Source organism: Pleurodeles waltl, chromosome 9 (assembly GCF_031143425.1).
Source record: "Pleurodeles waltl isolate 20211129_DDA chromosome 9, aPleWal1.hap1.20221129, whole genome shotgun sequence".
Classification (NCBI taxonomy): Eukaryota; Metazoa; Chordata; class Amphibia; order Caudata; family Salamandridae; genus Pleurodeles; species Pleurodeles waltl.
Genome location: NC_090448.1, coordinates 178,569,081 through 178,592,837, shown reverse-complemented (window position 1 = coordinate 178,592,837; position 23,757 = coordinate 178,569,081). Strand labels below are relative to the sequence as shown.

Below are 23,757 nucleotides of genomic sequence, written 5' to 3'. Positions count from 1 at the left end.
GTACCTGAGATTGTTTTGCGACTGCATTCACGCATACATACCTCTGCAATTCGGTATCAGGAAGGGGCGCCTTTGACATGCCCCTTCCTAATACCGAATCGGTATGTAGTCGCAAATCCAATTTGAGATTCGGTAACAAGTTACCGAATCACAAATTGGACTTGTTACACCCCAAAAATGCATTTTTGCGATCGCAAAAATGTTTGATACATCTGGCCCTATATCTTTAACCTTTACATAGGGCAAATTAGTTTGCTTTCTTAACAAGCATTCAGTGGGTCATGATTGAGCCTGACATCTAGCAAATTGCCGTGCAACACACTTCAATATATAAAAAAGGATATGACACATAAAACAGAAAGAATGCAAAACAAACAGGGATATATGGACAAAATACAACCGAACAGTCTAGGTCTTCAGCTCATAGAAAAGTAAAACAGTCAGTGAACCGGTACTGGGAAGAATAAGCGATCTAAAGTAGTGTGATAGCATATTTAGGTCTTCTTGACACATGAACACCAGGGTGCCTAATGCCCCGAGAGAGAGTAATCCTTAGAGTGGACATTATGAAGATTACCTCATATTCGGAGTTTGGCTAACAAATACAATTTTTAAATTATGTCCTTGTAAACCATGGAAATGTTACACATTTGCGAGTAAGTGCCAACATGTTTTTGTGTGTGCCTCTTGAAAACTACCCATTGTTTACTGGACTTTTGCCTCTTATTTAATTTCATACAAACAATAAAAAATACAATTAGAATTCCCCTAATTATCTCTTTAATTAATTAGCCCGAACTGTGTTATGCTGTGTCTTACATCCAAAATCCACGTCTTAAAAGGTTGGACAACAAGAGCGGCTAGGCTTTGGTGAGCATGAGGAACATCTTGTATCTGTGACAAAGCCAGTTTTAAATGTGGTTGGAAATCCGGTACAGCAAGTTAGTGCCACTATGATATCCATGTCTTCAATGGTACAGAGAATGAGAAAGCTGCTAGCTCACTAAGCTGGTAAAAAATCCCCTGTATTACTACGCGATGTGGAGGTAATACTAGGAGCAGCCATAGTAAAACTCTGAAGTTCTCAGTAATTGTCAGCAGAAACAACACTTATTACTGGTTCATCTCTAAACTTCCAAGTTCGGATCTAAATATGGCAGAAACTAGTGAGAATTGGTAGTGAAACCAATGCCTCAGACATTGCCACTGTATAGGACAGCCAATGAAATGCTATCCTCAGAGGTTTTGTTTTTACTATCTCTCCCACCACTAGCAAATCTGTCTCTTCTATACTATCACGTTAACTTTAATGCCACAACAACCTGAATACAGTTATTGCCGATTTGTATGAATTTCTTTCCCGAATCAGAGGGTGAATGAGTGAACGAGGATGTATTAATCTATAGTTTGTCAACGGATTTCTTGAAGATTTTCAATACAGAGCATTTACATGGCACTTGTTGGCTATGGGCCCAGGCGTATCTATGTGATTGCTTGCGCCACTATGAACAGACAAACTTTGACTATTTTCAAAAGTTACCGCCGTATCTCATCAGTAAAGATGTAGGAGCGTGCAGAACGGCAGGACGCAGCTGTTTTACAAATATCAGATATTCGTTTTGATCATTTTGTTTCAAACATGATATATCACTGGGAAGAGAGTAAGACTAGTGGTGTATTTTTAACAGCAGTCGTTCTTCTCCTCTCCTGACTTGCACAGACCAGAGAGCAAAGCTATATTGATGAAGCAAGACCCTGTACAGCAGCTAGTTAGGTTCCTCTCCATGACGGGCTGTCATTCTGTCAGTCCTGACCTTCAGGCTGTCCAGCAGCATCTGAATCACATTCTCTCTGCACTTTCTCACTGACTGCAAGCTACTGCTGTCTCACTGTCTGACCTTACACAAACACAATACAAACAGACAACCCACCTCGGCTCCATCACTGTCTGCTCTTAACACTGGAGATTGATAGCCGCGTTGAATTCTCTCTTCCCCTCTTCGACCTTCATTATTAAAGTGGTAGATTCTGACTGACAGCCAACCTCATGTAAAGAACAGATAAAGCAGCAGCTCTTCCCTGGCCTTGTAAACGGAACCAAACAGCTCCCAAAAACAACAAATAAAAATTCACGGTTTATATGTTATCAAAATGTTGCTTTTGGCTGTCAAATCGAATCTTATCACGTCATGTATCTAAATCTGAATAAAGACGTGTTCATTTTTAGAGCAACATGTCTCTCAGATAAGCATAATTCCATGTCACAAACGTGGTAATGGAATCTTGAGCCCCAAATGCGGCTGGGCCTGTTGGGTGTGGGCTATTTAGTGTATTTTGTAAATACCATTACCCCAGACTAAGATATTTTCCCAGGTTCAATATATAACTTCTAGGCAAAGTGTTTCAAATAGAAAAGAGGTATAACATTCTGAATCGGTGTTCAACTCTACAAATTCCACATTTTGCCTTGTTTCAGGGCTTTTGCACCTCCTACATTTAAGCAGTTTTCTCCTCACTCAATTATTAAGAGACAAACATCAGGAAAAGCCAAAGAACACTCTTTTATCAGCCCACAAGTTACCAGACAAAGGAGTCTGCAGAGAAACTTAGAGAAACCTCTAGAGTTGGGAGATGTTATTCACAGTGAAATCCAAACAAAGATGCAATACACAGTGTTAGAAACTGGGTTCCTGGATAGCAGAGGTATGCACCCTGTCCAAGCCGGGACACAATCCTAGTCAGGGTAAGTCAGATACACAACGTAAATTAACCTGTGCTCACCCTCCGGTATCTTGGCACAGAGCAGGCAGGCTTAAACAAAGAGGGAATGTGTAAGTAGTTGTACCATACTTCAAAGAGTAACACAGAGAAAACACCACATTAAAAGACTAGAGCTTAATTTTTATAAACAAAACAAGAATAAAATGACAAAAATCCAAAGAGTAGAAGTCAAGCTTTGAATTTTCAAATAATAAACTTATTTGTAGTGCTTGGAAGCATAAAGCACCAACCAGGGGCTATCTGATCGCACTAGACCTGGTCAAATCTGAAAAGTCAGACTTACCACGATGGAGAGCGAGTCAGATAGAGAGACCAGCCTTGGTCTGCTGAAACAGTAACTTGGTTCGGAGTTGTGTCAGTACAGAGAAGAAGATGCAAGGAGCAAAAGAAGGCAATGCCTTAGCATTGAACATGAAGAAGTAGGCGATGCGGCGGCCCTGAGCCATGCAAAGTTGAAGATGTGTTGGAAATGGAGGCAATGCGTCCCACACTTGACAATGCGGTGTCCCCGATCTTTGCCGCAGTAGCGATGGCCTGGCGTTGATGGTGATGCAGTCTTCGATCCACACAGCAGCAGCAATGAGCCAGCGTCATTGGAGATATGCCGGTTCTGACTGGCGCAATAGCATTGATGTGCGGGTTCTGGCAGTTGCATCACCTTTTACCCATTTCCAAGGGCCCAAGACTGGAATGGCACCAATTGGCAAGCAAAGACATACCGCAAGCAAAGTCCAGGAACTGCACGTGATGAGTTGAAAGTCTTTTGTGTCTCTGAGACTTCAGACGAACAGGAGGCAAGCCAGCAAGCCCTTGAAGTCACTCAGGGTTCAAGTGAAATGGGTCCAGTCCTTCCTCAGCAGGGCAGAGGGCAGCAGGGCAGAACAGCAGAAAAGCACTTCTTCCAGGGCAGCAGTCCTGAGTGGCAGTCCTTGAAGCAGCACAGCAACTCTTCCTCCTGGCAGAGTTCTTCACAGGTCCAGTAGTGCACTGAGTTGGTAGAGTCAGAGGTCCAGTACCTATACCCAGTTGTGCCTTTGAAGTGGGGGTGACTTCAAAGAAGGGTCTTTGTAGTGCACAGAGGTCTTTTCTTCCTGCCATGGCTCCAGACTCACTACAGGGGGGCATGCAGCACTTTGTGTTGAAGGTAGACACTGCCCTTTTCAGGTGTGTTAGCTCCTCCCTTCCATCCTGCCCAGGATGGCCCATCAGGATGTTTATGGCCTATCAGACTCACACATAAGAGTCCTTTGTGTGTGGCTGTCTTAAAGAAATGCATGATTCCAGCTGTTACCCCAGTCTAGACGTGTATTGGACACAGGATGCATGCACACAGGGCTGAAGAGCAAGAAAATGCCAACTTTCCAAAAATGGCATTTTCAAAATTATAACAATAAATCTGACTTTACCATTAAAGAGGATTTATTATTACAATTCCATAGTTACTAAACATGACATATCCTTTCCTTCTCAATTAGGAATTACAGCATAATAAATGTAAGAAGGGATCTCAAATGTTAAACTGTGAGAGTGGGAGGCCTCACAGTAGAGGAAAGAACATTTGTATTTGTTTTACTGCAAGGAAATATAAAACTTAAACTACATGCCCTACCATTTAGTTACATAGCACCTTTCCCCGTGGGATACCTGGGGCCTACCTTAGTGGTGACATATGTTCTAAAAGGGAGAGTGGGAGGCCTCACAGTAGAGGAAAAAACATTTGTATTTGTTTTACTGCCAGGACATATAAAACTTAAACTACATGCCCTACCATTTAGTTACATAGCACCCTGCCCCATGGGCTACCTGGGGCCTACCTTAGTGGTGACATATGTTCTAAAAGGGAAGTTTAAGGCTTTGCAGGAGGTTTGAGATGCAAAGTCAAGATGGCAGTGTAGCTGCACATACAGGCTCTGCAATGGCAGGCCTGAGACATATTTGAGGGCTACTTGAGTTGGTGGCACAAGCAGTGCTGCAGTCCCACAGGAAGCATTACATTTACAGGGCCTGGGCACGTGTAGTGCACTTTACTAGAGACTTATAAGTAAATGAAATATGCCAATTGTGGATGTACCAATCAAACCATGCTTAGGGGAGAGAGAACATGCACTTTAGCACTGATCAGCATTGGTAAAATGTTCAGAGTCCTAAGAGCAAAAAAATAAATCAGCCAAACAGTGAGTCAAATAGGCAAAAAGTTTGTGGCAAGACCACTGTTGGAGGCTGATTATTAGTGGTGGTAAGAATGTACCGACCACTAGCAATAATGCCCCAAGACAATGTTAGGTCCAGTCAAGGTCTCAAAACATGAGCCACTGGCTCAAAGCCTGGTAGTTTGGCAACAAGCAGGCAGGATTAACTTAGAAAATTGGTATGTAAAGAATTCAAATACACCAATACAGTAAATATGTAAGACACAACACACGCAAATCCTACACCAATTTATAAAAATAGTAAATATTTTCATCTATAAAATGACACCATAACGACAAACATCCAATATAGTGGACTGGTGTTATGAATTCCTAAAGATTAAATTAAATAAATGTGCTTTCTAGTGCTTAGAAATCAATGGTGCCAACCGGGGGACTCTGGGTGTGCTTGACCCGAACAAGGTCAAAATTTGAGGTCGACCGTGATGGAGCCCTGCTCAGATAAACTGAGCGCGAGGCCTTTGTCAAAATTTGACCTTCACACTTAGAAACTTTTCTGCAGTTTTTCTCTCTCATCGTAATGTGGTCCTACTCAGCATGCCAATTTCATTGTGGAATCGTTGGACTGCTTCTCCATGGGCCCTGGTCAAATCCTGGAAGTCTGGAGCTCCAGACCTTTCAGCAGGACGAACCTGAAATCCTGGCCGGGTCAAGGTTGAGGTTAGTCGGCTTAACTCACAATGGCGAGTCAGTCCACTTATGGAGCTTTTTCCAAACATTGCTCTTTCATCTTGAGGGTTCAAAGTGTCTAAAACAGAAATCCCAGTATCTAGAAGCTCTGATATGGTCCTTGGAAGTTTACGACCACAATTCCCACAATGCACCTGTCCAAATCCTTAAAAGTTCACTGGACACACTCCAGGCTGGGGGCTTTTGTAAAAGTTGGTGCGGGTACGCTCCGTTAACCTGTTGATCTTAGGGAGTCCACTCCTGAGTCCTTTTTGAAGCAAGGCATAGTCCTTAGGGCTGTTGTTCCAGTGTGCAACAGGAGCAGTACTACAGAGTGCAGTCCTTAGGGTTGCAGACCAGGATTCCAGCAGTGCTGTCATTTTTCTCTTGGTGGTTTCCGGCAGCAAATCTGAGTTATAACGCAGAACAGTCACTTTTATTAAATCATTTGGGGGGAGAATAGAGGGGGAGGGGGTCCTTGTCCAATGAGCTGCGGGGTGCGACCCAAAAGCATGACAGCTTCCTCCAAAGTGTGGCATTTTCTTGCCCCATAAAGCACTGCACTTCCAAGATGGACGATTTTCCTCCAGAGGAGCGAAACCTGGCTAAACCAACCTACTGGTGTGGCTCATATCCAGCAGCACTCCCTCTATGGACATCTCCAAATTTATTTCCTTGGACTGCTATCTATCTTTGGTGTACAGGGTGAGAGGGCAGACCTGGCTGACATGCCTTTCTGTTCTGCTTCCTTTGAATCCCAGTTTGATTTACCCAGGCCTCTTCCTGGCCTGGCCTCAGCATCTGCCAACCTCACCCATCAGATACCCTCTGCTCAGTGCAGGCCACTTATCACATCATCAAAGCAGCATGGCTAATCCTATTAAGGCTGACCAATCAGGAGAGGCCTATAGCAGGCTGGAATTTGGCTAACAGAAAATAAAGTCTTATAACTTTTTTGTATTAGTTATGATAAATTCAACAGTGGCACGTCATTGAATTTATCATTACCAATCTTTTGAGACCTTTCAAGACATATTTAGCTCCTTCCTAGCAATACTTAGCTTATGGAAAAGATTCCCATGTTAGCCTATGGAGCTATCTACAGTGAGGAAAAATAAAAGGTGTAGTTTTCCCCAGTCGGGCCTATAAAACACATTTAATAATGTCCCTGCTCATAGTTACATGCCACCCCATCCCTGGGGCATTTAGGGAAGACCTTAGGGGTCACGTATATGTAACAATAAGGTAGATTGTCACTTTGTAAGTACCTTTATTTCTAAAGTTGAATTTGCACATATTTTACTTTTTAAAGACAGTCTGCAAGGCAGGGCAGATTTAAAAAATGGCAGCAGGCAACACAGCTGTGCACACTCCAGTGCAGGAGATCTACTGGGCCTCTAAACATCCCTGCAATATAATATAATAGGGACATATAAGTAGTTTGACTTACAGGGGTCTGTCATTGCCAATTGTAATAGTACCATTTTACCATATACCTTTTATTTAGAGCACCGACTCTGGGCCAGTTTAGCAGAGCCCAGGGCACAGTCAGGGTCAGTTACCACCAGTATCAGTCAGAAACATTTGGGTGAACATGCAAAAAGGTTGGCTTTCTAACAACCACCCTAAGACTGACAGGTCTAACATACATTGCTTCATCTGACATCATCCTGGACTCAAATAGCAATATGTCCTTCTGAACGAGCACCAGATTAGCCACTTAGGAAACCACTATGTAATGTAGGCAACTGTAAGAAATGGGGTTTTGGTTGAAAGGGAAGAAAGTGCACATAAGCAACAACCACAAGGCTTGTCAGGGTGAACTACAAAAGTCAGTAAATTAAACGGTACTTAACCGTCTGCAAGCTTGGCCCAAAGCAGTCCGGCTTAATTTAGGAATAAAGTGTAAAGTATTTATACAGCATTCAAACAGTAATAAAGTGAAAAGACAACACAACAAAATTCCAAAACCCACTTAGAAATTTAGAGTAATTTTAACAAATAAAATCTCACCAAAAAACAAAAATTCAATTAGCAAAAACAAAGATAATAATTTTTTATATTTTAAGTGAAAATAGTGCCACGAAGCACAAAGTGCTACCTACGTTTATCCGGTCGCCCTTGACAGGGGAAAAGTCACAAGTTCAGGAAAACCACAATGGAGCGTAGGTTAGATACAGTGATCAGGTTAGTCAAGCTGAAGTGGTACCTTCTCGAGTCTGGCACAAAGAGTAAAATTCAAATGGACATTGAAGGGGGCTACAAGGAGGAGGCTTTCAGTGCAAGGAGAAGGTTGAGAGTCACAGACATTTGTTGCTGCAGCACATAGAGATGGTCGTTGCTGGTGCTTCACGTTGGTTGATCATTATGGGCAGCCACTGTTGGCTCAAAGTGCACGTCTCATGCGGTCTTCAGGAGCAGGTCCTGTTAGAGCATCAAATAGGTGGTCATCACAAATGGTCAATTCTCAGCGCAAAGAGGTCATTTTGTGGTTGCAAGAAGCCCAACTTCAGGTTTTTAACCTTTGCCAGCCAAGTGACTAGGATCCGGGGGGCATCTCTTGGGGATGAGGACTCAACCAAGCAGAGGCCATCAGCAGGGCTCAGGCAGGTCCAGTTGGTGCTGGTTAGAGCTGGGCAGTTGCAGAAAGGTATCTGGAAGCTTGTTGTGTCCCTGTAGTTCACATACGATGTCAGCCAACTGACCCTTGTAGTCACTCTGGGTAGCCTGGGATCAAGACAAGCAGGTCTAATCTTCCTTCTTCAGATAGTAAAGCAGTCCTTCCAGCAGCAGGGCAGTCTTACTTGTGGCAGGGCAGTTCTTCTTCTGAATGTTCCACAGGTCCAGGAGTGTTATGAAGAGGGGTTCTGAAAGTCCCATTTTTATTACAGGTGCCAGTCTTGATGTGAGGGAATTCATACCCCCAAAATCTTGTTCTGGTCAGTTCTTCCACTTCCCCTGGGTTTGACTGAAAAGTGTCTAGCGTGACAAAGACAAGGGCAGGCCTTGTGGCATGTTCCTTTGTGTGTGCTGCAGGCAGAGCTCTTTGAATTCATGCTTCATCTGCCATCTGTCAGGAACACACACCGCCCTCACACCTAAGCCTTATTTGTTCCTTTATCTAAAAGTAATACACAAACACCACAGGAGAGCCCTACACAGTCATGTGACCCTGGACACAGGCAGAAAAGAACATTTGGTGTATGCAAAATAATGGCAACTTTAAAAAAGTGCAATTTTAAAAAATGTAACTGAGATGGACTTTACAATCAAAGTGGATTTTAAATTAGAATTCACTTGAATGGTAACAGCATGTCTCTATCATGTCCCAAACTGAAGTTCACACCTATTAAGTGTAATAAGATAACCTTGTGTTAGTCTATTGGAGAGATGGCCTTACAGCAGTAAAAAAGTGACTTAAGATTTTTTCACTGACAGGACATGTAAAACTTAAACAATTATGTCCTGCTTTTTTAGGGTGTTCTACCAATTCGCAGCTGATAGTCCCTTCAGCACTACACGGTCTAGAACTCCTGTGAACGAGAACGTATTCATGTGACAATCATTGACTATGGGGATTTGAGATGACCTAGATTCTTGCTCCTCAACTCCCGGTCCAGCAAAGCCGGGATAGGTTGGCCAGTAGAGTCCTCACTATAACTATGTAAGTACTACCTTAGATGTGTAGAACGGTCAAAATACTGGACCCATGCCTTTGCTATGTATTAGTGGCTCATTTCTTTTTCTAACTATGCTAAATTAGTGTACTCTCTGTTCCCACTTGAGGAGGCAGAATTGCTACCCTATTTGGATAATTTTACATCCTTTCCAAAATACAGTGTGTGAAATCAGATTCCTTTTAAATGTTTCCATGTGTCACTTGTTTTGTTGTGTGGTTTGTCTTTCACTGTGCTAGAGGCACCTTACGCTGATAGTAGCATGTTGTACAATTTTGATGCATGCTGGACTGAGATAATAATATAACCACCTCACCAATGACATGCAGGCAGTTTAAGTCATGTCTTTATCTTCCATTACAGGTCAGCTTTTTCCTTTACAATGAATGATTGTTGAGGTACAAGTAAGTACAGCATTTCTAGGTCATTTGTGATTGGACACTACTAGTTATAAGCAGATTGCAACTACTGTGTAGATTAGGAAAACATTTGTCCTGACGATTTGCCAACTGCTCATTATTAACTTATCTACAGCAAGAAACATGTTGACTTTTTTAAGGATATCATAGATCACTGTGTCTGGTGATATCCAATTTGCTTTTAACCTGACAAGTAGCCTCACTTATTTAAAAAAAAAAAAAAACATTTAGAGGACTACTTAGCCAATTTTATTATGCAATTTCTTTCACAGTTTCACTGCCATACACAAATCTACACAATAGGCCGTACACACACAATTCACATTCAGCATTGGAACGAAGATCTCCAATAAATAGCCCCCTTTTGGGTGCCCGTCGAGGAGCAGGCTCATTGATGAAGCATGACACCCACTTGGGTGTGTGAGGGCTTCTTTTCCCAAGGGAACAGAACCCTTTCCTCTCCCTTTGGTTTTGCCTTATCTCCTACCTTCCCTTTTTCTCCCTCCTTTTGTCTGAAAGGAACGGCATACTCTTGCTGTATGCTATTAATTGCATAGGAGCATGTATGCTGGACCTATAAGCGCTCCTGGTCCTCCCCCCCCATTGAGAAACCGTAATTATGAAAACCCATGTCTGAGGGTTGCGCCCCACCAAAAATTTTGAGCACTAAAATAGCATACTCCCAGATGTAAATGCATCTCACCAAATCTCTGGGTTCAGGGTACCTTTTCTATCAAATTCCTATCTAAATATATTATCAATGACAAAAAAGCAAACATTCTACTTTCCTACTGAGTGTTCGTTGGCTTGTTCAGAAAGTGCAGAAACAGGAGCTTTGTAGTCAGAGCCTGTCAAACTAGAAGCCTTTAACGTCAACAACAGAACTGCTTAAAAACTTGGTTGTTTGGAGGTCACCTGAAGTGGCTTAACCATGGCCTTCATCCGGGGCTGGCTGGTAATTGATTGTGGTGTTGTGGTGATATGATTTCGGAACTAATAGAAGGGGTTACTTTTCCCATGATTTTGTTTTACCACAGTTTATTTTAGGTTTTACTGGCCGAATTTGTGTGTGTGTCTGTGTGTTGGGGGGGGGAGGGTGTCGGAGGTGAAGCAGGGTCATGGAGAAATTTGCAAAGGCCGTGTAATGCCGACTTGTACCTGACTCTGCATTAACAGTCAGCTGAAAGCCTGAGGTACAGCATATACTTGTGGCAATGGTTGAAACATGGCATTTCTAATGACAACATATGCAAACATATCTTTCCCGCCATTCTACAATTAAAAGCGTGTATTATTTAAACATATTTCACAATGACGTGAGTTATTTTATAATTGTATCCGCACAAATCCTCATATACCCAAACTTTGTTGAGCGGATAATTTGTGTGAAGCATCAACCTACCTTTTAAGTTCTGGAGCAGGCTGGGATTTGGAATCTTTTCTCTTTTTAGACTCCCTTCTGGAATCCCTTCTGGAGTTGTTTTCCGGTTCAAGGGATGAAGGACCAGAAATTTTGCCCCCCTCACTTTCCGCACTTTGTTGTGACCCACCAAGAAGCTCTGGCGTTTGTTGACTTTGATGTGTGGTATTTTTGATGTGTGTGCAGTGTGAAATAAATAAAAGAATCGAGAAGCAACGGAGGAAAGCATGCAAAAGAAATGAAAGAAAACAAAGTGAAATAAAATCGGCACATGAAGATACATACTGGAGTATAGAAAGTCAGAAATGCAAAAAAGAATGACGAACCAAAAGCATGTTTTTTAGTTAGGAGGCGAACATGTATAACAAAATATGAACAAGGGGCGTTCTTCAGAACCACACGCAGCCAATAATGATGAAATTGAAAATTCTACCGAAGTCATGTATTTCTTAGTCTTTCTATTTTGAAAAGGGGCACCTTCCTTCAAAAAAAATAAAAGATGACTATAATGTTATATTTTAGCTTTGCATTAGTTTTCACATTTTCATTGAAGTCAAAAGGGTGCCTATGCCAAACCACTATTATCCGGATTAAGCCAAGTATGTCCAATGTATACCTAGAAGGGATAACCCATGCCAGATTTTCAGAACAACTACTATGTACATGATTTCTATTTAGATTAATTATAAGCAAATATACCTTTTGTGGTTATTCTAAAAATCTGGCACTGCTCCCTTAAACCTTTGACAATGCCATCTAAAGAAAACTTATCACCAACGTAGCACAACTTTAGCTTTGCTTACCTATTGCCGTGAACATGTGACGCACAAAATGCAAAACTGTAGTGCAACAAGGTAGGGTCAATCATTGCTCCGTTTTCGGCTCGTTCTAACAAATCGTTCAGATAACAAAGATGCCGGTGACAGCCTCGGACTCCGTATCGGGCACAATATTCGTCGAGTACAAACACCTGCCCAGGACTAAACCAGCCCTGTTTAAAGACAAAAACACACATCAATTACAGATTGCAAGGCAGCTCGAGTGAATTGACCAGGAGGTACGATCCACGTATCAATCTAACGTGCTGACCATGCAGCACAGGCAAACACTAAAATACATCTTTTCGAAAGCACATGCATAGCTTTATTAAATATTGGTGAAAAGGAATGTTATTCTGCCTACCAAGCCTTCTACAAAGATCAAAAGTCTTAATTGATACATATTTTGAAACAACTTGAGCTACCATTCCGTTGGGCCTATTTAGACTGTCGGGTGTTGTTTTTATAGCAGTTTTTTTACCCCATCTCCCATCCCCAATTGTGACTACCACAATTCAGCGATTGCACAATAAATAAAATATCACCCCTTCTGAGTTGCAAAATTGAACGTGTCATATTTTCCCTGATAAAATTTTTACCAGGTTTTGCATGAGGAAATACAGCGGTAGTTATAATCCCTGACCAGGTGCAACAACGACTGTTTTAGTAGTATTTAGGACTACAGGTCCACTTAGAATACTAGACATTTTTGAACCAATTCTAAATTACGGATGGTTGGTCAGAAAAACAGATCATTACTAAGAAATATCACCATGAAGCCCATTGTAAGATAGGTGTTGACTCTCCTTGATTTTGACTTGGCCGATCACATGCAGGTTAACTGTTGTTCCTTTTTGTTTCTTCCAGTTACATTCACCAAAGGAGGTATGTTTCTTACATCATCAAGCTGTGAAACAAGCAGTTAATGCCCACTTGGCCTAAGCCAATGTGATTTGTGGTTGGATATAAAAAGCTCTGCAGCACATACTGCCCAAAATGTAGTTGTTAACTAGTCTATGGCCTCAGAAAATTGACCACATTACTGCTGCTGGGAGAGGACTGGATTTCTTTAAGGGTTACATCTCTGCCCTTTAAACCGCCTTTTTATGTGGCCTGTGTTCAGAACCCCAACACTGATTTACATAACTGGTCACATTCACTCTCGAACAACACTATAACTTCACAATTCCTAAGTTCAACCTTACCTCCAAGTACAGGAAACTGTTTTAGTCCAGCCAACTTTAAGGTGGAATTATACCCCTACCCATACTCGCCCTGATATGATAGGCTTCAAGTGTGTGCTTGCCTGTACTAATATGCTAGTATACAGTTTACCAGCATCATAAATCAAAATTACACTCTGTAAGGGTATTGAGTCTGTTAGAAGTTTGGTTTCTGGTTGGCAAAGGTATGCACCCTGTCCAGGCAGGAACCACAGCCCTAATCAGGGTAAGTCAGATACACGCCATAAATTAACCTGTGCACACCTTCTGGTAGCTTGGCACAGAGCAGTCAGACTTAACTTAAGAGACAATGTGTAAAGTATTTGTGCAACACTTCAAACAGTAACACAGTGAAAACACCACAAAAGACCCCACACCAAGTTAGAAAAATTGATTATATTTTTTATAAATAAAACAAGAACAAAATCACAAAAATCCAATAAGTAGAAATTGAGATATGAACTTTTAAAGAATAAATGTGAAAACAGCGCTTAGAAGCAATAAGCACCTATTGGGGTATCTGGTTGTGCTGGACTGGGACAATGTCAAGAGTTCAGGCCACCCACAATAGAGCGCAGGGCCTGCTGTGCAAAAGTACCTTAACCCCTGTTGCTGCATGTTAGAAATGGGGTCTTTGGTTGACAGTCAGGTTCAAGCAAGGACCCTCACTCTAGTCAGGGTAAAAGAGAATCACCCTCAGCTAACCCCTGCTTACCCCCCCTGGTAGTTGGAAGATCAGTAGGCTTAACTTCAGAGTGCTAGGTGTAAAGTATTTGTATCAACACACACAGTTACGCAATGAAAATGCTACAAAATGACACAACACCAGTATAGAAAAATAGGAAATATTTACGTAAAAAAACAAGACCAAAACAACAAAAATCCGACATACACAAGTCAAGTTATGAATTTTTAAAGTTTAAACTCAAAAATAGTGCTTAGAAACACAAAATGCTTCGATGAGGTGTTAACACGGCATCGTGACGGAGTCGTTCCCAACAAGCCGACACCAGCGGCACCGGACATGGAGTCGCGTAGACCCCCAAGTACAGTACCTTTGGTGAAGAGTGAAAACAAGTCGATGCGTGAAGTCGGGGATCTGTGCGAAATGTTGAATCCGCTCACTTCGAGCGGCGTCAGTCACGACGTGGTACGGCAACTTCCACAGAGTCACGGACTTCAGCGGGGCTGCTGCGGCATCGGGCCTGCGAAGAGCGTCGCGTTCCAGCGAAGATCACTGAGTCGGTTGCAGGCGGCACCGGATTCAGCAGCAGCGTCAGTCCGAAGTCGTCCGAAGTCGATTTCCACCAGCTTTCCTTTCAAGGGCCCAGGGACTGGATAGGGCACCACTTGTCAGAGCAGGAGTCTCTCCAGATACTCCAGGTGCTGGCAGAGAGAAGTCTTTGCTGTCCCTGAGACTTCAAACAACAGGAGTCAAGCTCTAAATCAAGCCCTTAGAGATTTCTTCACAAGATGGAAGGCGCACAAAGTCCAGTCTTTGCCCTCTTACTCTGGCAGAAGCAGCAACTGCAGGATAGCTCCACAAAGCACAGTCACAGGCAGGGCAGCACTTCTCCTCAGCTGTTCAGCTCTTCTCCAGGCAGAGGTTCCTCTTGTTTCCGGAAGTGTTCTAAAGTCTGTGGTTTTGGATGCCCTTCTTATACCCAATTTCTACTTTGAAGTAGGCCTACTTCAAAGTAAAGTCTCTTTTGAATGTGAAATATTGCCTTGCCCAGGCCAGGCCCCAGACACTCACCAGGGGGTCAGAGACTGCATTGTATGACGACAGGCACAACCCTTTCAGGTGTAAGTGACCACTCCTACCCTCCCTCCTAGCACAGATGGCTCATCAGGAAATGCAGAATACACCCCAGACCCCTTTGTCACTGTCTAGTGTGAGGTGCAACCAGCCCAACTGTCAAACTAACCCAGACAGGGAATCCACAAACAGGAGTCACAGAAATGGTATAAGCAAGACAATGCTCACTTTCTAAAAGTGGCATTTTCAAACACACAATCTTAAAATCAACTTTACTAAAAGATGTATTTTTAAATTGTGAGCTCAGAGACCCCAAACTCCACATGTCCATCCGCTCCCAAAGGGAATCTACACTTTAATCAGATTTAAAGGTAGCCCCCCATGTTAACCTATGAGAGGGACAGGCCTTGCAACAGTGAAAAACACATTTAGCAATATTTAACTGTCAGGACATATAAAACACATTACTATATGTCCTACATTAACCATACACTGCACCCTGCCCTTGGGGCTACCTAGGGCCTACCTTAGGGGTGTCTGACATGTAAGAAAAGAGAAAGTTTAGGCCTGGCAAGTGGGTACACTTGCCAAGTCGAATTTACAGTTACAACTGCACACACAGACACTGCAGTGGCAGGTCTGAGACATGATTACAGAGCTACTTATGTGGGTGGCACAACCAGTGCTGCAGGCCCATTAGTAGCATTTGATTTACAGGCCTTGGCACCTCTAGTGCACTCTACTAGTGACTTACTAGTAAATCAAATATGCCAATCATGGATAAACCAATTACATACAATTTACACAGAGAGCATATGCACTTTAGCACTGGTTAGCAGTGGTAAAGTGCTCAGAGTTCAAAAGCCAACAGCAACAGGTCAGAAAAAATAGGAGGCAGGAGGCAAAAAGATTAAGGATGACCCTGCATAAGCAAAAAAGTCCAACACTCCACTAGATGCGTCGATGATCCCCACACAGTTGTGTGTTGTGCAGGATTCCTCCACACAACTGTGTTGATGCGTCGCTTCCATTGAGTGAAGCTCTGGTTCTAAGTGAAATGGTTTTGAATGTGATGTGCCGGGTTAATCCACACTGGAGTGGAGATGCTTCGATCCCCAGGCAGTGGCGATGATGGTTTGGTTCCAAAGCAATGGTTCAGGAGGTGCTGTGGCAGCCCGAATACAATGTGACAGATTTTTCCACACAACAGAGAAGCCTGGTTCTGATGAAGATACTTGGGTTCTGGTAGTTGCAGTACTTTAAACTCACTTCCCAAGGGCCCTGGACTGGGTTGGCACCACTTGGCAGAGCAAAACCTGCAGCAGGCAAAGGCCAGGTGCTGTTTGTAGATTGGAGAGAAGTCTTTGAGGTCCACGAGTCTTCAGAACTGGAGGCATGCCAGCAATCCCTTGAAGTGACTGTGGGTTCAAGTGGGATGGGTACAGTCCTTCATCAACAGGGCAGAAGGCAACAGGCAGCATGGCAGCACATCAGAAAAACAGTTTTTCCAGAGCAGCAGTCAAGAGAGGCAGTCCTTGTAGCAGTACAACAGTCCTTTTTCCTGGCAAAGTTCTTCATAGGTCCAGCAGTGTACTGAGTTGGTAGGGTCAGCGGTTTAGTACTTATACCTTTTTGTGCCTTTGAAGTGGGAGGTGACATCAAAGAAGGGTCTTTGAATTGCACAGAGGTCCTTTATTTCTGCTCTGATCTAGACTCATTACAGGGATCATACAGCCCTTTGTGTTGACGCTGGTCACTGCCTATTGGGTGTGTCAGCTTCTTCCTCCCACCCTGCCCAGGATAGCCCATGAGGATGCTTACGGCCCATCAGTCACACCTAAGAGTCCTTTGTGTGTGGCTGTCTTAGGGGAATGCACAAACTCCAGCTGTCGCCCAGTCCAGACTTGTACTGGAGACAGACAGCAGCACACAGGGCTAAGAGCAGGAAAAAGGCAACTTTCTAAAAGTGGCATTTTCAAAACTGTAAGAATAAATCTGACTTTCACATTAAAAAGGATTTATTATTACGATTCTATGGGTACTAACCATGTTATATCTCCTCCTTCTCAATTAGGAATTACAACTTGTTAAATATAATAAGGAATACCCCATTTTAGCCTATGGGAGGGTTAGGCACACAGTAGTGAAAAACGAATCTGGAAGATTTCACTACCAGGACATTTAAAGCTTAAAAGTATATTTCCTGCCTTTTAATTACGTAGCACCCTGCCCTATGGGCTACCTGGGGCCTACCTTAGGGGTGATATATATATATATATATTTATATATATATATATATATATGTAATAAAAGGGGAGTTTAGGCTCGGCAAGAGGTTCTTAATGGCAAGTCGATATGGCTCTGTAACTGTACATACAGGCCCTGCAATGTCAGGCCTGAGACATGTTTAAGGGCTGTTTGAGTGGGAGGTACAAGCAGTGCCACAGTCCCACTAGTAACATTTAAATTTACAGGCCCTGGGCACATGTAGTGCACTTTTTTAGGGACTTATATGTAAACTAAACATGCCAACTGTGGATGTACCAGTCAAATCATGATTAGGGGAGAAAGCACATGAACCTTAGCACTGGTCACCAGTGGTTATGTGTTCAAAGTCCTAAGGCCCAAAAAAAAAAAAAAAAAAAGAAAGCAGTAAAAATGTGAGGCCAAAAGGCAAAAATTTGGGGGATGACCACCATAAGGATGTTAGGTCTAACAGAGTCTTTTAGTTATGTAGATACAGCTTATTGAAGTCTCTCAGTATTTTCCCCTCAACTGGAAGCTTTTGGAAATGCTTTCAGTGATGAAAAAATTACCTAGCACCATGTTCTGGCTGGCAGTACAACATTTACAAAAAATACTGGGAAATGTCATAGTCACACGACATGTCCCTCAGAAAAAATCACAAAAACCTTCCTGCCTATAGCTGCCTGAGGGGAGATGCATAAATGATCAGTGGTGACACTGTTACTGCAGATTACTTGACCATTGTCCCTCCCATCTTCTAAATGCAGGGCCCAATTCACAAAGAGCCTCTGCACTCAAGGAGGAGGCTCGGCAGTGGTGGCAGGATCTCCACACATGTGCCAGATTCTCCACAATGCAGTATCTCATAGCAGAGATCCTGCCATGACTAAGGAGTCTGCACCACAAGTACGGAGTCTCTTTGTGAATCGGGCCCACAGTGAAAATCGTGGTGGTAGCTGTATTACCACTATAGCTATTTTCACTCTATTGACTGGCAAGTTATTGACTGGCGACTTTGTGGGAGACAAGTGTGTGAGCACCTGACAGCAGCCCTTTGTCGTTAACAAGCATTAACAATTATTTTCAACCCTGTTCTGAACACTTTCACATTGACTTGCAATTAAGTCACAGTCATGGAGAACCAGAATTATTCTTTATAAAGCATTTTATAATTAATGTATTTTTGTACTGCATTTGTAACAAGTGATAGTTAATCGATGACTGATAATCCATTTTAAGCAAAAACATTTACCAAAATGATCAAAAATAACATTTTCTTTCAGTGAACAAATGGAGTACTTTTGTTTGTGCATGTAGGCGCATGTTACAAGCAGCCAGTTTAATTCCAATGTAATAGAAATTTCATTAAAAATAAAATGTAATTAATTATTAACCTGTACGAGTGAAATCTGGGCCTAAACAACAGCTGCATTTTAAACGTGCACTTTCCTTTCCAAACTCTGCATGACCCGCATTTGCTTGACTTGCTTACTTTGCAAACATTAACAAATTCCAAACAGCTTTAACTGAGCAGAAATGTTTCTGTTGTGACTTGTTTCATGGCCTCTGCATTGTGCAAATGTCCTATGCTAACAAGGAAAGCTATATTATTCCATTCTTTTTACCTGCTTGACCTGCATTGGAATCTCGAAATATGCTAAAATAATCAGAAACTTGCTTCTTTATGAATAGGATTTTAGTTTGGAGCAAGAATTGGAATGCCATTAAATGTGTGCCCATTAAACTTACATTAGTGTCCTTTCTTTCAGAGATCGAGATGGCTTTGAACATTCCTCCTGTATCTTACTGTGAGAAACGTTTACTAAATTTATCTTAAATTAGAAGTGTATTTCTTAGAAGTTACCAGCTTGACAGAAACTGACCTTGCCTTACAGTTTCTGGCATATTGACTGAAAGAATAAATTACTTAGCTGAAGCATTTGTAATAAATTGCAATCATTGTATTTTGATTATAGAAGGGTCCCAGGGAAAGCACAGATAAAGCTCTTGCTCATTTCCTTAGAGCACACACAAAGCTTTGACTGCCACTCTCGGACTTTTGTTCTCTGCCTAGACTATTCTCTATTAGATTCTGATAGTGTATTCTTTATGAGTCCTGATAGCTTCACTGACTAGACTGCCTCTCGGGCATCTATTCTAGCCTGCTATTTTCGTGATTCACTCTTTGTCATTTGACAGTTACAATAGGGAATAGATTATGGGACACAATCTTTGAAAATGTCTGTAGACCCTAATTGAATAATTAAAAAAAATTCAAAACTTTTAAAATTCTAAATACAACTCTCGTTATTGACTCCTGAGAATTATTAACCTTATGACTCATTTATATTGATGTTTAAAATTGCAATTTTCTTTTCCAGCTCATTCAAGGATCCCCTACTGGGTATCTAAGAGTTGTGGAGTGACTTATAAATGTAGGTTTCTCCACGTTCCCAATTGTGTGCGATAAAACTCCTGTTATGTACCCGATGAATTCTATAAAAAGTACTGCAGAAAACATCTGAACATGCATATTCAGGGCTATTGTATAGAATGTGCTTTGGGGATTTATGGGTTAGTGGTCTGTAGATCCATCACTGACAGTGTGCGGACAGACATCTAGATAACTCTTGTCTCAGCTACAGGTTTAAAAAAAACACTATTAGAATCTACTGTAAATCATAATCTCATTATTTTGGCAGATGATAACAGCACTTCAGCATTTTAAGCACAGTAAACCTTTTGTTTTCGTTTTAGAAGAATTAAGCTAAAAGTAATTATTGAAAAAGATGGGAGACCAAATTGAAATACAAACTGTTATCACTTTCCCAAACAACGGTCTTCATGTGGTTCCACAGGAAAACAGAATGTAAATAATCTCAAAAAGAGAAACCCCAACATAGAGACTCATAAAATCTCAACCGTACAGAAGTATCTTGCTACTGCAATTTGAACCCGTATTTAATGCCTATATTCAGTCAAACTCACTTCTGTTGAACTTTAAGGATGGTTTAATTTAGTGTCCCTGCTCAGTGCTAGAATATTTAGCTACAGGTGATTAGTGGCCAGGACAAAATTGTTTCAGGCATATATTCATATAATGTAGTGGGTTTGGTAGTTTGTGTTCATGAGCGTACGTGTATATAAGATATGTTTCTGCATTCTTAGTTTCAGTAGGCTGTTTGTTATGCACGCAAAAGAAGCTCACGAATAACTGACAGAAACCCATCTGTTACCAAACCATGAAATTAAGCAGCTTTAACTACACACAGGACAATAGCTGACAGAAATGTAAAGGGTAGAATGAGTTGTCTTCGAAGGCTGAGGGCTAAGACGTATGTGCTCCTTACCAGAGGGCTTACTATGCTCTAAAAACGGAACATATTATTAGTGTATATGTCACCGATTAAAAAAAAAAGATAATGTAGAATGAAGCAACCTTCTCAAACTGTAGCCATTAAAAAAGCACGATGGACACGAGAAAGAGACACACTTTAAAAAAAGCTACACGTCGTTTCTATTAAGCATACAATAATATAAATGTTGCTAAAGTGCATAGATTGGGATTATTATGCCTATGATGACAGGTGAGGTAATGTTTAGCTAGCTGAGATCTTTCAATTTTCAAAATGGATGTGACTATTTTAAATTAAATTATAAAAGGCAAATCTGGCTCAAGACATACATACAAGCACACCACCATGTAGGATAGGCAGACTTGAAGGACAATGAATACATTAAGAGATATTATAAGTCTTGCCTGGCAACATCAGTAGTCTAGCTTGGCTATGAGTGGGATAACTGAGCAATAGCTGGCCCATGCCTAGGGATACAACTAATAGATAAAATGTCAGAAAGAACATCAATTGAGAAGAGAGCAGCCCCTTGAAAAGAATATGGATTTTTTTCTGTTCAGAAGATCTGCAGTAGCCCTTGCTGACAATTTCCTAAAGACTACCGATTCTGGAAGCTCTCCCTTCATGTATTTAGTTTATTTTACAAAATAAATCTTCTGGTGCTGGAATCAGAAGGATTTTCTCCCACACTGTGGAGGGTGCAATATTCATATCCTCTGCATTAATGAGGTAAAGTGGAGGACATGAACATCTAGTCCTCCTCATTAGTGCAGATTGTAGGAAAGTACCATCTTTCTCGGCATGATACCCACACTTTTCCCTCATTGTTAGTGCATTTTGACTCTGTCACTGGGATCCTGCTAGCCAGGACCCTGGTGCTTATGGTTTGTGGCCTACATGTCAGTATGTTTCACTGTATTGTCACCATGCGTAATTGTGTCACTGGAGACCTGTTAATCAGAACTCCAGTGCTTATGCTCTCTCTGTTTCCAAATGTGTCACTATAATCTAGTGACCACTTATTTGACTCCAAATTGGCAAACTGGACCCCCTTTTAAGTCCCTAGTATATGGTACCAAGGTACCCAGGGTATTGGGGTTCCAAGAGATCCTTATGGGCTGCAGCATTTCTTTTGCCACCCACAAGGAGCTCACACAAACACTTCTTCAGGCCTGCTATTGCAGCCTGAGTGAAATAGTGTAAGCACTATTTCACAGCCATTTTTCACTGCACCAGGTCACTTATAAGACACATATATTTCTAACCTTCGTACCCTGAAGGTTAGGTGCATAGTACCTGTGTGTGTGAGGGCACCCCTGCACTAGCAGAGGTGTCCCCACATCGCCCAGGCCCATTTTCCCAAACTTCGTGAGTGCGGGGATACCATTACATATGCATATATATGCGCTACATACAGGTCAATACATATATGTAGCTTCACAACAGTGACCCCGGATATGGCCTTGTGAGGTGTCTAGGAACTTGAAATTGTACCCCCAATCTGATTCTAGTATTGGGGGGGACAATTCCATGCACCCTGGGGGCTCCACCATGGACCCCCTGTTCTGCCAAACCAGCTCTCTGAGGTTTCCACTGCAGCCCCAGCTGCTGCCACCTCACAGACAGACTTCTGCCCTCTTGGGGCTTGAGCAGCTCAATTCCAGGAAGGCAGAACAATGCATTTCCTTTAGGAGAGGGGTGTTACACCCTCCCCCTTTGGAAATAGGTGTTAGAGGCATGGGAGGGGTATCCCCCCAGTGCCTCAGGAAATGCTTTGAAGGGCACAGATGTGCCCTCCTTGCTTAATCCAGCCTACACTGGTTCAGGGAACCCCAGTCCCTGCTCTGGTGCAAAACTGTCCAAAGAAAGGGGAGTGACCACTCTGCTGTCCATCAACACCCCAGGGGTGGTGCCCAGAGCTCCTCTAGAGTGTCCCTGGGTTCTGCCATCTTGTTTTCAGGATGGTCAGGGAACTCTTGGAGCATAGAGTGGCCAGTGACAGCAGGTGATGTCAGAGACCCCTCTTGATAGGTGCTTACCTGGCTAGGTGACCAATCCCCCTCTCAGGGCTATTTAGGGTCTCTCCTGTGGGTGTTTCCTCAGATTCAGTTTTGCAAGACTCCATCAGGATTCCTCTGCAACCTTTGCTTCACCTTCTACCGTCAGCTCAACTGCAGAACTGCTTCAGGAACTCTACAACTGCAACAAAGTATCGAAGAAAGCTACTGCAACTCTATAACTTCAGCAACAATTTCAAGGTTGTGCATGCTTCGAGGAGTGCCTGTCTTCATCCTGCACCAAAAGGACTGAAGAATCTCCAGTGGAGTGACAGAGTCACTTCCCTGCTTCAGCAGGCACCTCTCTGCAGCGACAGCCAGTACCATGGGTCCACTCGCCTGACAACGAGCATGGATCCTGGAACACAGGTGGGGGACTGAAGTGACCCAGACTGTCCAAAAGTCCAACTGTCCATATTTGTGGGAGGTAAGATCTTGCCTTCCTAAGCCAGACATTACCCCTGTGCACCGTGTGTTTTGCAGCTCCTATGGCTTCTGTGCACTTCTTCAAGGAATCCTTTGTGCACAGTGTAGCCCAGGTACCCAGAACTCTATCCTGCGATGCTCAGTTCCCTGAGTTGTTCTACGGCGGTGTGGGATCCCTTTGTGTAATGCTGCAATGACCACGATTTGCAACTCCTTTGTCCCCGTGTCCTGGGACACCTGTAGGTGCTGCCTGGTCTTGTGAGGGCTCTCTGAAGTGCTGAGGGCCCCCCTGTTTCCTCAGTCTGAGTTGAGACCCCAGGTCCCTCCTGTGCCCAGGTAGCACCTTTTCTTGCCAAACGTGTCTTTTGCGTGAGCCAAAGCACATTGACGGAATCCAATGATGAAAATCAGCCTCCATTCTTCTACTCAACATGGGACATCTCTTGCACCAAGCAGGAATCCGCAGCTGTCTTCTTTTGTGCATTTCTGACTTTTTCTTCTAACCGGGGATTCCACGTTTGCACCATCATCTGGGTTAGCAGGGGCTCCTGTTTTTACTGGACTCTTTAGCTGTTTTTGGACTTGGGCTCCTCTCTCCGCAGGTCTTCATGTCCAGGAATCCATTGTTGGTGTCTTGCAGTCTTGCTTGGTTTTTGCATAATATTTTATCACAACTTCTAGTGTGTTCTGAGGAA

At 42.6% G+C, this 23,757-nt stretch overlaps 1 protein-coding gene across 13 annotated transcripts in view; it reads right to left on the bottom strand.

The window, feature by feature from the left end:
- Positions 1–23,757, bottom strand: part of CADPS (calcium dependent secretion activator) — a 1,450,780-nt gene that overhangs the window by 537,482 nt on the left and 889,541 nt on the right. For 8 of the 13 annotated variants that reach the window (XM_069206526.1, XM_069206531.1, XM_069206527.1 and 5 more), the window contains exon 13: positions 11,980–12,167. In XM_069206526.1, the coding sequence (XP_069062627.1) occupies positions 11,980–12,167 (188 nt within the window). Of the gene's footprint in view, positions 1–11,158; positions 11,330–11,979; positions 12,168–23,757 lie in introns of all 13 variants that reach the window. The other 5 variants (XM_069206521.1, XM_069206524.1, XM_069206522.1 and 2 more) reach the window with 1 other exon arrangement.